The sequence below is a fragment of the Carex rostrata genome, chromosome 16 (genome assembly GCF_964058835.1).
Source record: "Carex rostrata chromosome 16, lpCarRost1.2, whole genome shotgun sequence".
NCBI classification, from domain to species: domain Eukaryota; kingdom Viridiplantae; phylum Streptophyta; class Magnoliopsida; order Poales; family Cyperaceae; genus Carex; species Carex rostrata.
Genome location: NC_135933.1, coordinates 5,754,354 through 5,768,629, shown reverse-complemented (window position 1 = coordinate 5,768,629; position 14,276 = coordinate 5,754,354). Strand labels below are relative to the sequence as shown.

Here is a 14,276-nt window from a genome sequence, read left to right as displayed (position 1 = left end):
ACTACTAGAGTGCTCCAAACATCTTCAATTGGAGTGTTTTATTAAGGTTGTAAATACCCTATTATCTTGCCATCTGGAGACACTATTAGAGTGCTGTAAAAACCTTCAATTAGAGTGATTTACTAGAGTTACAACTACCCACTTCTTAGGCCATATAGAGACATTACTAAACTACTCCAACGACCTTCAATTGGAGTGTTGTATTAGGGTTGTAAATGCCCTATTATCTTGCTATATAGAGTCACTATTAGAGGCTCCAAAACCCTTTAATTGGAGTGTTGTATTAGGGTTGTAAATCACCTATTATCTTGTCATCTGGAGATACTACTAGAGTGCTCCAGACACCTTCAATTGGAGTGTTTTATTAGCGTTACAACTCACCTCTTCATAGGCCCGATAGAGACATTACTAGAGTACTCGAAACACCTTCAGTTAGAGTGTTTTATGAGGGTTACAACTACCCTCTTCTTAGGCCATATAGAGACATTACTAGAGTGCTCTGAACACCTTCAGTTGCAGTGCTCTCTTAGGGCTGTAAATGCCCTATTATCTTGTCGTCGGGAGATATTACTAGAGTGCTCCGAACACCTTTAATTGGAGTGTTGCATTAGGATTGTAAATGCCCTAGTATCTTATCATCTGGAGATATTACTAGAGTGCTCCGAACACCTTTAATTGGAGGGTTGTATTAGGGTTGTATTTTTTTTTTTGAAAACGTTGTATTAAAGTTGTAAATGTCATATTATCTTGTCATCTGGAGACACTACTAAAGTGTTCCAAACACTTTCAATTGGAGTGTTTTGTTAGGGTTGTAAATGCGCTATTATTTTGCTATATAGTCACTACTAGGGCACTGCAAACACCTTCAATTGGATTGTTGTATTACGGTTGCAAGTGCTCAATTATCTTGCCATTTGGAGACACTACGAGAGTGCTCCAAACAACTTCAATTGGAGCATTGTATTAGGGTTGAAAATGCCCTATTATGTTGCCATAAAGACATTACTAGAGTACTTAAAACACTATCAATTGGAGTGTTGTATTAGTGTTGTTTTCGGATTCTTGCATTCGGACGCTTAATTTGGTGTTAGTTTTAATAATTATGTGATAAGAACAGTAGTTAGTTTTCTAATACAATGAAATATTTCTTTATATATTGGCTATATGTGTGATATTGTTAGCTTGTTGGTTATAGTTGTTGTCTACTTTATATATATTGTTTGTTCATTGGATTAATATATATATGTTGGAGTATTTATATATGTATATAGAGGAGGGTTCAAATGCCTCCATTTTTTGTGCCTCCATCATGCCTCCATTTTTTAAAACTTTAATAACTCAAGATTTAAAACTTAAAAGTCAAAATAAAACCGTTAGATGTGATCTATGTTATTTTCTCTATGTGCTCATAAAAAATTATCACATTTGAATTTTGTTTTTATGTGAATCAATAAGTTCAAAAATCAACGTCTAGAAATCATCCAAATTAGTGCATTTTTTACAAGCTCTTGATGACAATCAAAATAAAATTGAAATGTCATAATTTTTTACATGTGCATAGATAAAATGATGTAGATCATATCCAACGGTTTTATTTTGATTTTTAAGTTTTAAAAAATGGAGGCATGGTGGAGGCACAAAAAATGGAGGCATTTGAACCCTCCTCATGTATATATATATGTTGTTGATGCCTATATTAATTGTTGGTTAAAAGATGGGTATAGAATGAGCGCATGCATGTTTATTGTTGCTTTACTAGCTGTGTTTCAAAAATAGCTAGCAAATATATGATGGAGGCTAGCCCGTAATATAAGAATAAATAGTAAAATATAATAATTACATATACATCACTATCAGCTCAACAATTAATGACCGCTAGAAAACTAGGACCTGCCAATGCCAACTCAAACAAAATAGATGGTGCAAGTTGCAATCGGTTATTGAAATTCAATGGACAATGTTAATCGCATTTGTCGTCGGTTGCGAAACGAAAACGATGGCGTTGGGTTTGTCAAACCTAATGGCTGAGTGCACTGCAGATGGTATATTGATTAACATCATCTGGTCGATAAGCAACGGTTCAGAACCCAATAGCGAAACGTGATTGCAACCGATAGTAAAGTGTTTTTCTCTAGTAGTGGTAAGAGCATCTACATCCCTGAAACTCTTTGAGTTTCTAATCTGATGTGGCAGTTTCTAAACCAGTTTCAGGGATGTAGATGGGTTTCTTGTTTAGCAACTGTGCTCCAAAGTTTCTTAATAAGAAACCGTTTATAAACTTTGATGTGGCCAAATAATTCGCTGAAACTCTTTTCTCTTGTAATTTATTTGCTGATGTGGCAATTAAGAAACTCTAATTTTAGTTTCAGGGATGTGGGGGTTTAGAAACTTTCAGAGACAAAATTTCTAAAAATTAGTTAACAGTTATTTACAAACTCCAAGAGTTTCACGGATGTAGATGCTCTAAGAGCTGAAGGGGAAGCAAAACTTCTCTAGAAATAAATGGTGTGAATGGTGGATTGTTCTTCTAGTTACTTCCATTTCTTCTCTTTTAAATTCTCTATTTTCTTTCCTCCTTTTCTTTTTTCTATGTAAACTCAGCCAAAGTTGAATGGTAAATTGGGCATGTTGAATTTCCTTGGATTGGATAAAATCTGATTTAGATCACTCGATCTTACATTCAGATTGGTATTTCAACTCAGATTGTTTTCAATTGAATTTCCTCTCGGACTGTAGCCAACTGGTGGATCTTCTATGCTCTTCTCTGGTACGAAGAAGTGATGTGATTTGAAGGATAATGATGAAGGTTAAAGGTTTTGAGTGCAAAAAGTTTGGGAGAGATGAGAATTATATTGCCCCAAACTAACTTGGATAGGGTAGAAGTGTACTCGAATATGTAGGCTTCACATTCCCTCTTTTTTATAAGTATGCGAGAGGATTCTAAATTTATAATCTGTAATTTAATGCTTAATGAAAGGCCCACTGGTAATTTGGTAAAAATATATATATTAGGAGGGATCAAGTTACAATAATTTTTAAGTTATAACAAGTTACAACAATCATTTTTTACATTTTCAAAGTCCAAATCATTGATCCAAACGTTAGATGTGATCTCTACAATAAAATGTGCTTGGAGACCAAATTTTACATTTTTTGAAATTTTTTTACTATTTATTAAGATGGGTACAAAAACTAGTCAAATACATACCGTTGAATTTTGTACCCATCTTAATAAAGAGTAAAAAAAAATCAAAAAATGTAAAATTTGATCTAGAAGCATATTTTATTGTGGAGATCACATCTAACGGTTTAGATCGACGATTTGGACTTTGAAAATGTAGAAAATAATTGTTGTAATTTGTTGTAACTTGATCCCTCATATATATATATATATATATATATATATATATATATATAGAGATGGGCTATGGTGCATTGCAATGCATAGGTCATGGTGTGCATTGGACCATAAATCACCAATTCAAAGTCCAAATGACCGATCCAAACCGTTCATCTTGTTCTCCATATTAATATGTGCTTGGAGACCAAATTTTATATTTTTTGGAATTTTTGTACTATTTATTAAGCCACTTTGAAAATCGCTGATCCAACAGTGGCCTCTGATTTTACTGTTCCAAACAGTCACCGTTGGATCAGCGATTTTCAAAGTGGCTTAATAAATAGTAAAAAAATTCCAAAAAATATAAAATTTGGTATCCAAGCACATATTAATATGGAGAACAAGATGAACGGTTTGGATCGGTCATTTGGACTTTGAATCGGTGATTTATGGTCCAATGCACACCATGGCCTATGCATTGCAATGCACCATAGCCCATCTCTATATATATATATATATATAGTAAGGCTATTGTGCTTTGCAAAGTAAAACCTCCCTTGTGCTTTGTGTTTTGGTCCGTTCGATCTCCATCAAAATTCGTACATTAGATAGATTTGATTCAAAAATATTCGCTGGATTTCAATTTTTTTTGGAACTGGACCCTCCATTTCCAAGCAACCCGTCTCCAGACCCCATTTCATTTCTCTCTCATGCGAGGCACGATGCGACCCAGCCTTTAGAGAGGCGATTTCACTCGGCAGGCGATCCAGCGGCAGCGACAACTCTTTCTCTCTTCCTCTCTTAGTAATCTCTCTCTCCCTTGGAAGTCTTTAGTTTTAGTCGATCCCAATTTTTCTTCTTCGTTTTGTTTTAGGGTTTAGGGCTGGCATCGGTGATTTAGAAATCTTCTCATGTTAATGGTATAGATAGATAAATATCTACGAAAAAGTTTGGTAACTTATTGACAAGTAGAAATCTTGAGTGGGGACAGAAATGAATTGTGTATTAGTGAGTTCAGTTCCTCTAATACTTTGGTACTTTTATCAATCTAATTGCAACTGTTTTGAAGTACTAGGAATATTCCAAATGACTTTGGTATTTTTATCAATCTAAAGTATATATAATTTTGTTTAATGCCTCTAATTCGAAGTATTTGCCAGAAATGCCACTGGGCATATTTCTCCTATATATAACCATTTCTAAGTTCATAAGTTCAATCTGAGATTTTTGACAGAAATGCCACTAGGCTTGCTTAAACTTTTCACCTTTTAAGTCAATCAAGAATCTGATGAAGACGATTTGTAATTTCAAGATGTTGTAATTTAAAGATGTTGTAAACTAATCTCACTTTGGCTCTCTTAATGTTGTAATTTTATTATTTTAATACTGGTCCAAGGACTTATTTGGGAAAGGACATGGCTTATACTCTGATGAAAGCAGCAGGGGCTGCACTGGTTTATAATATGGTGTGTCCGAATTAGTTATGTATTTGTGTCCGAATTAGTTCTATATTTATATGGTTGTGATCCATTTATATTATCAGCACTAGTTGTCAACTCAATTACTTGTATGAAGGTGTGCATGGGAGTATTAATAATACGTATGTACTTTTGGATTTACTCTATCTATTATTAAATTATATGCTTCTTAAAACTTAATTGGGAAGAACAAAAAATACCATATTTTGTGCTTCAATGATAAAGCTACTGCAATGAACATAGCAATGAACTTCCAATGCGCATACAATTCAAGCATTTTAAAATGTACTAACAATTAATCCACAATTAACACACAAAGTATATTAATTAACAACTACAATTCATGCAACATACACTAATTAACATCTATAATTAACACACAAAGTACACACATCAATACACAAAGTATAATTAATCTGGCTAGTAATTTCTTGAGTATCAAAATGATTTCCGCTTCAAATATGTGTCTTGAACCTTTTTTGTAAACTTGCATCTGAGATTTGTTATTGAAATTAGTAGTGATGTCGCACCAATCATTCCACATATTGCAATTTGGACAACTATAAAATTGTCTTCCGTAGTTCTTCGCGGTCCATGAACACTTCACAATCGTAGGCTTATGGCATCTCTTGCAAGAAGGGTTTGATGAAGAATAACTATTTTGGCTACTCATTTTGCCTACACAAAAGAAAATTAAGAAAAGTCATGCTTTGGAGAAAAATAAAAAGGAAAGTATAGTAGTCATTATTCCACTTTTGTATTCAATTTAATTTTACCCAGTGTACTAGTTTAGGTTTTGCAATGATTTCAATCTGACTTAATAACATGTTATGTAAAGTACTATAATTAGATTACTAATGTACCTAAGCATGATTCCACTTGCATGAAATTAATCTGACCTAATAACATGTTATTATAATTAGATTACTAAAATTTTCATATTACTAATGAGTGTTTTTTCCACTGTTAGTACTAGATACCTATGTTTAGAGAAAATGGTATTTATGTCAATCACCAATATCCTCTGTTTTGATGGGTAAATTGGCTATTTCAAAAGTTTACATGGGCATAATAGAAAATTTTCCTTAATTGGTATTTTGGTCCCTGTCAATCCAAAGTCGATATCAAAATCCAAACCAAGACTGGTACCGGCCGTTTCCCACAATCCTAGTTAATTTCCGATGATCATACAGTGTGTATCAATTGTAACCAAGGCACATAAAATTCAATATTTAATCAATTTTACAAGTAAAAGGATTAAAATTAACAAACAATTAATAACAGAGTACACAGCATGAACCGAATCATGAAGGCACTAAATTCAGGTCTAGAAATTTCCAACCAAATTCATTATAATCAACTCACATATCATGTTTATTGGTCAAGCACTAATAATATCCAATTTCTAAGAGGTATTGGTGAGTAACCGAATTTTCTACATAAAATTCATGACAAAGCTAATTTAAGAATATGTATATGTGATATCCATGATTGAATAAAGTGTGAAACTTTTTTTAGATCCGAAGGACAAAAATAAAGCCAATAGTAATTTAGTTGATGTACCAACTAGTATGTATTCATGTGAACAACTACAACTTGCAACCATTGTCTAAATATCAATTAAACACACAACACAATTCAACAGAAAGGGAGTAAAATGTATTAAACACGTTTTAAAGAAGGGTGCAAAGTTCAAGAGGGCATTAGCTAGTCAAATGAAGAAAGCACCCAAGAACAAAGAAACTAGAGCTCGGTGCCGCAAGGTACAGTTAAGAATCAAGCTCCAAATTAGAAACAAAGTATATTCATACATTGCTCACCCTAGAAATTAATGTCGCCACTGGGAGAAATTGATGTTGCCGAAACCCTAGAAATTAATGTCGCCGAAATCATAGGTGGCGCTATCGCCGAAGGAGAGGAGATGGCCACTGTCACAGAAGGAGAGGAGATCGACGAAACCCTAGTCGCCGCTGGCTCCGTGAGATTGCCGCTAGGAGTGAAATCGCCAAAGTGAGTGATTTTCGCCTGGTAAGGGAGGAGTCGGGAGGACAAACAAAAGGGTTCAAATTTAAAATGGAGGGTCCATTTAAGTTTTTCAGCAATATTTCATAATCAGATCAGATGAGTTTGCACAAATTTTGAAGGCAATCCAAGAGATAACAATACAAAGCACAATAGCCTTACTATATATATAGAGAGAGAGAGAGAGAGTACGGCTAACACGCTTCCACTAGTATATTAACAATATACTTCCGGTCTCTAAAATCTATTGAATCGGCTTCAAATAACAAATCTGAACCGTTAAAATGACTCTCCTTAACGAGAGCTTCGTTTCCATATAAAAAAAAATAAGTTTCAAATTTATTTATTATTAAGTCAAGTGGTCAAAACAATGAGCAAAATAGTGCATTAAAATACGCACCAAATCCTTCATATTTTGACCACTTGACTTGATAGTAAATAAATTCGAAACTTAATTTTTTATATATGAAAACGAAGCTCTCGTTGAGGAGATTAGTTTGAACGGTTCGGATTTGTCATTTGAAGCCGATTCGATAGATTTTAGAGGCCGGAAGCATATTGTTGATATACTAGTGGAAGCGTGTTAGCCGTACTCTCTCTCTCTCTCTCTATATATATATAGGAGGGATCAAGTTACAACAAGCATTTTCTACATTTTCAAAGTCCAAATCATCGATCCAAACCATTGGATGTGATCTCTACAATAAAATGTGCTTGGAGACCAAATTTTTCATTTTTTGAATTTTTTTTACTATTTATTAAGATGGGTACAAAAACTAGTCAAATTCAGACCATTTAATTTTGTATCCATCTTAATAAATAGTAAAAAAATTCCAAAAAAATGTAAAATTGTTCTTCAAACATATTTTATTGTAGAGATCACATCTAACGGTTTGCATCAACGATTTGGACTTTGAAAATGTACAAAATGCTTGTTGTAACTTGATCCCTCCTCATATATATATATATAGAGAGAGAGAGAGATAGGCTAATATGCTTTCGGTAGCATATGGGCCGAAATACACATGGTCCAAATTTGAAATTTCAAAATTCAAAAAGTCGATTTGAACCGTTCATCTTTTTTCCATATTAATATGTGCTTGGAGACCAAATTTTACATTTTTCTGAATTTTTTTACTATTTATTAAGTCACTTTGAAAATTGCTGATCCAACGGTGGCTTAACAAAACAGTAAAACCGTTGGATCAACGATTTTCAAAGTGGCATAATAAATAGTAAAAAAATTTAGAAAAATGTAAAATTTGGTCTCCAAGCACATATTAATATGGAGAACAAGATGAACGGTTCAGATCGACTTTTTGAATTTTGAAATTTCAAATTTTGACTGTGTGTAATGCCCATATGCTACCTAAAGCACATTAGCATATCTCTCTCTATAATATATATATATATATAGAGTTAGGCTGGGTGCTATGGATAGCATAGTGGCCTCTATGCTACGGCTCAATATTCGAATTTTCAAAATCCAAACGGTCGATCCGAACCGTTCATCTTATTCTCCATATTAATATCTGCTTGGAGACCAAATTTTACATTTTTCTGAATTTTTTTACTATTTATTAAGTATTTTACAAAATTGTTGATCCAACAGTGACTGCACAAAACAGTAAAACCGTTGGATTAGCGATTTTCAAAGTGGCTTAATAAATAGTAAAAAAATTCATAAAATTATAAAATTTGGTCTCCAAGCAGATATTAATATGGAGAATAAGATGAACGGTTCGGATCGACCGTTTGGATTTTGAAAACTCGAATATTGAGCCGTAGCATAGAGGCCACTATGCTATCCATAGCACCCCAGGCTAACTCTATATATATATATATATATATATATATATATTATATCAAGTTTCTGTCATTCTAGATTTGAGTCAACTCATTCGAATATTGGTTTGGATATCATGTAGTTTCAGGATCGAATTCAGTTAGGAATCATTCGAGTTACATATATTTTTTACTGTAAGTAATAACATATTCAAGTCATTTAATTTTTAAATATGGGAGAATAGATTCGGACTACTATGACATCCGTATTATTTCATCTTAGTGACACATATTCCAAAATCAATTAAGTATGCTTCAAATAAGAAATATAAACCGTAAAAACTAATCTACCTTACGAATGATGCATTTACATACACAATTTATATATTTTCAAATTTATTTAGTATAAATTCAAATGGTAAAAAGATAAGGCTTTTAAGATAATTTTAATACATCCATTTTTTCATCATCTTTTGACCACTTAACTTCATACTAAATAAATTTGAAAATTTATTAATTTTGGATGTAAATACGTAAGGTAGATCGATTTGAATAGTTTGAATTCGTTATTTGACACCTATTTAATAGGATTTTGAAGTTAGTATCACTATGTCTAAAATAACACCGATGTCATAGTAACCAACCTCGGAGAATATCATGTATACTCCTCAAAAACTTTGAAATTACGTGTTTCCTCTAGAATTCATAATATCATATTTTTCAAAATTTCAAAATTGCACAAATTTAACCACTTTATTGACTTTTTTTTGTTAAACATGTTTTAAATTTATAAAATACCTATTTTACATTTTATTGAAAAAATATATGATATATTTAAGGAAAATAGTTAGTGTTAATCGATCACTTGTGAGAGAAAAATATTTGACACACACAAGTGTATGTCTATATGTCATTGTATACACAAGTAAATAAATAATTATTTGTTCTTGAAAATCGATTAATTAGAAGATATAATATTTCTTTTAAACATGTTATATATATTTTTATTTTTAATAAAGAATAAAATGGATACTTTATTAATTTAAAATGATTTTCAACAAAAAAATTAATAAATTAGTTATTTTTGCGAGTTTTTGAAATTTAGAAAATAAATTTCATTTTATGAATTTTAGAGGAGAATTACGTAGTTTAAAATTTCTGAGTGATATCCTTGAAACTTTCCATTTAATAAATTTTAGCAGACCTGAAAGGCTGAGACGCAGCCGGGAATTGGGGAAATGCTTTCAACGGAATTAGATTACGTCTGGTCTAGCCGAAAGTATAGCCTATTTTACAGTATGGATCAAAGTTGTTAATGAGGCCTATTAAGCCCCAACTAATAAAATCGGCCCGTCAAATTGGTTTAAAACCCGACCAATAAAAAAGTAAAAAGCCAAATTCAATTTCTCTTCACACCGATCACCGAACATGCAATCTTGTTAATATTTTCTCGGAAGATTTAGGCTGGTGCTAGCTGAGGATGTGTTCAATCAGAGGTACGGGAAACGAAAGATATTGGTTTTTAACGAAATTGATTCTCTTCTGACTTTTAGTTCAACTTTCGTCAAAGTTCCAACTGTTATCGAAGTCATGTGAAAATCTCCTTTAAATTATTCGTGATTTTGTGTATTCCTCCTAGGATTTAAGTAACAATGTAGTTAATTGGTCCACCAGATCCTTTTCACTAGTTATTTTTCCCTAATTTGTTGCTCAAGATGTTCGATTAAATCTTATTCGCCTCGTGATGACTTGGAGTTGATGTTTGATCGCTACCTTTTTTTATTTGTCAAGAAAGAAGGGATTATAAGGCAGGCATTAAAGAAAGCAACTCTTATGATTGCAGGGGGGGGGGGGCGGGGGGGGGGTAGAGTTCATCCAAGTTTGAACAGTTTATTTTTAAACTTCCCAGTACAATTCAGATCATTTATGTTTATAATCATAATTATTTCCAATTCAATACAAACTTGGGTTAAGGATAATTATATGATCCTCACCGGGTTACAAGCCTTCTTTCTTAATTAAAAAGGTGAACTGGTTAATCCAACAAAACTTCTGGTAAACAAACAATGATGTATAAAATAATACACTCTACATATAGCCCAGAATAACCATTATTTCCACTGTTAAGGAGTGAAAGGACTAGGAGGAAATAGGGCATATTTTTACAGTACAAAATAAGCAGTAATCTGAACATGTATCATCCTTTACAAAGTTTACATGGAATTGTATTCCAAATTTCTGGTTCATTTGGTGTTATACGAAACTGTTCTTTGTTTTATTAGGTCTCAGATTTTCCTGATTCTGAGACTATCAATATAGCTCTTATTATTGGTTCCGCTTGATAGTAAAAAGTCCAAAAAGTCCTTGAAGCTGCTCTCCCTATACATCTTTGGGTGTTGTTCATTCACAAGTTCCCCTGCACTCTTCACCTTCTCATCCATGGGAAAACCGTGAATACTTGCAATAGAAACCCTGTTGTTGTCACTATTCAGAATTGCTCTGTGCACCAAACTGTGGAACCTGCCATTGCTAAGTACCTCCAGGTGGTCCCCGACATGCACATGGAGTGCATCTGACGGCTGCAGTACTGCCTTCCAGGCCTTGGTGCGGTGCTCCATTACCTCAAGGCCAGAGCAGCTTGGAAGAAGCAAGGTTATGAAGCCAAAGTCAGAATGTGGGGCCAATCCTTCGTTCACACCTGGCTCTGTTGATTGGGGATAGGAGTTTACTGCTAGAAATTGCATGCCTTCATCCAACTTTTTTCGTAGGTGTCTCTGACGTAGACCGAGGCCATGGAGGATTGCATCTAATATATCTAGGGCTACTCTCCTGACTTCTACTGCATAGTTTCCCATTTTCTCCCTAATAAAGCCAATAATTATAATTAGTTAATGCATGGAAAAATCAATGATAATGCAGAACCAGTCTGTTCTCAGTACAAGGTTCCAGTTACCGGTATGTCATGACTATTGGCTTGTACAGTTGTACAATTGTCAAATTGTTTCCACTATTATTTTGCCTGGACACTTTACAACAACAATATACTAGACAGTATAGTGTACTTTTGTTCCAAGTTTTAATGAAACAGGTGTAGCTTTGCTAAATGCTACCTTTCTTCTTCTTCCAAAAACTTAATAAAACAGTATAGGTGTCAGAATTATTTATAAATGTGAATATACCTATAGTTTGATGGCTCATGAGGCCAGAACTGTTTCCATTCATCTAATGGGTGGGCATAATGCTTCAAAAATGACCTACATTTGTTGATGCCATCACTTGAGCTATTGTATCGAACCGGTCTTGTTATGTCAGATGATATGAACTTGGCCTTTGACTTGGGCGATGATTCAAAAAATTCAGACCCTGCTTCTAATGCTCCTTGCATGACAGATTTTCTAATCCCATGGTTTATCACCTGAAAAATCACATGATGTTTGGTTTAGACCACTATATAGTTTCACAGGGTTGTACATTTTAGTAATTATTTTCCTTTCTCTTATTTTTGTTGTAAAGCTTAAGTATTTTAAAGTGGGGAAAGTAAAAGATAAAAGAAGAAGAATATAGGAAGAACGAGCTATTTAATAGTATCAATACAACAGTTATAGTGGTAGGGATAATAATGCAACATACGGTTTCACTCCATGTGTAAAGTTTATTTGATGCCAATTAATTGCGGACTTCTTCCTTTGTTTCTTTTTCTTTCTATCATTGTTCCTTCACTTGAAGTGCATGCCATTTGGCATAAGAACCTACATATTTGTTATTGTGATTATCCTATTGATTGTCACCTTTGTCACGTGTTCTTTTTTCTGATATATTTCATCACTGCAGTACATAAAGACCTAAATATCCAGATAATGTTTTTTCAGATTATTCCAAATAAAGCAGTAAAACCTATCCACATTGTAGTGAACCTCGGGTTAAAGTGTAACGAACCTGGAAGCAACCTATGTCTCTGCATGCAGTGGCAATCTCTCTTATAACTAGAGACCTGGTCTTGTTTGTCTGATACAACTTGCTTAAATCAATCACTGGCATCTGCATGGGCTCAAGTTGCTTAACTGGTACCAGAGGCGGTACCAAGCTGCGAAATGTGGCAGTACTCATAACTCTCCTTCTTATTCCTAATAACGCTCAATAAAATCAGCTTAACAGTGAATCTTTTATAAAACTGTCACGTTGGTGTATTTATAGTTGCTGTAGATGCAACGTACATGGAGACTTTAATGCAGATGGCGATGTTTCAAGTTGCTATAGGTTGGATGGTCCAAGGGGGGATCCCTGGACCCACTATGGATATCAATTCCTTGTAAGGTCAAGAGATTACTTTTTAGTGATCTCATGCATGAGCCTCTGTATATTTGTTGAGAAGGTTCAAATGCCTGTGCCTCCACCGTATCTCTATTTTTTTAAATTTTAATAACTCAAAAGTTAAAACTTAAAAGTTAAAATAAAACCGTTAAATGTAATATATGCTATTTTTTCTGTGTGTTCATAAAAAATTATGACATTTCAATTTTATTTTTATATGAATCAATAAGTTCAAAAATTAACATCTAGAAATGATCCAAATTAGTACTTTTTTGTAAGCTCTTGATGACAATCAAAATAAAATTGAAATGTCATAATTTTTTACACATGCATAGATAAAATGATATAGATCATATCCAACGATTTTATTTTCACTTTTAAGTTAAAATTTTTTGAATTATTAAAGTTTTAAAAAATGAAGACATAATGAAGACACAAAAAATGGAGGCATTTGAATCCTCCTCGTATTTGTTTATACTTAACTTTTATATATGCCACTGTCACCATTTTTGGAGCAAGCCAACTCGTGGTTTTGTGAATTGGGGTTGTATTGGGTAAACTGTCTTTGGGGCAAGGCAAGCCCACGGTTTTTCACCTATCCGGCTTTCTATAAATAAACAGTTCACAAGCCCGACAAAAATAATTCTTGATTTTCTAATTGCATACAACATATGCTCGAAACTGCAAGGAAAAAATGATGTGCTCGGTCTGTTGTGACTGCGTGTAGGGGTGTTCAAATGGTCGGTTCAGTTCAAATTGAAGTAAAATGTTAAAATCAAACTTTTTTTAGTTTTCAAAATTAGAATCAAACTAATTAAACTTATCAACTTATTAAGAATCGAATCGAACAAACCGAATTAAATTTCAGTTTTATTCGATTCAAACCGAAGTAAATCTATTAGTACCATTATTAACGAAATACATTGCCATACATAACAATTGAAGTTTGGTTTAGTTTAGTATGGTTTGGTTTAATGAAATCATTATAAAACTAATAAAATCAGAGTCGAACCAATATAAATCGGTCGGTACAGTTTAGTCGATTTTGAGAAATCTAAACCGAATCAATCCATTTAAACCTAAATTTTCTGATTCGATTAAAGACCGAACAAACCGAACCGTTTGAACTCCCCTAACTGCGTCCTATCAAAATACCAGACGTGATTTCCTAAATGGAGCTGGTATATATAATATGGTCCTGCTCGGAAACGGGTCCTATCAAAATACCAGACGGGATTTTCTAAATGGAGCTGGTATATATACTATGGTCCTGCTCGGAAACGGATTGCTTCCCTTCAAAAGCAATTGAGAATTCTCCAACCTTTACTCAAATAAACCAA

General features: G+C 33.4%; 1 protein-coding gene and 1 pseudogene across 1 annotated transcript; both read right to left on the bottom strand.

The window, feature by feature from the left end:
- Nucleotides 1-10,587: 10,587 nt before the first annotated feature.
- Nucleotides 10,588-12,789, bottom strand: LOC144567561 (2-oxoglutarate-dependent dioxygenase 21, chloroplastic pseudogene; annotated as a pseudogene).
- On the bottom strand, nt 11,575-12,732 carry LOC144567690 (2-oxoglutarate-dependent dioxygenase 21, chloroplastic-like). The gene is made up of 4 exons (XM_078317856.1): nt 12,562-12,732; nt 12,414-12,467; nt 11,805-12,040; nt 11,575-11,644 (listed from the first exon to the last, which is right to left on the bottom strand). Exons 1-4 carry the CDS (start codon nt 12,730-12,732, stop codon nt 11,575-11,577), a joined length of 531 nt encoding a protein of 176 aa, XP_078173982.1.
- Nucleotides 12,790-14,276: the final 1,487 nt, after the last annotated feature.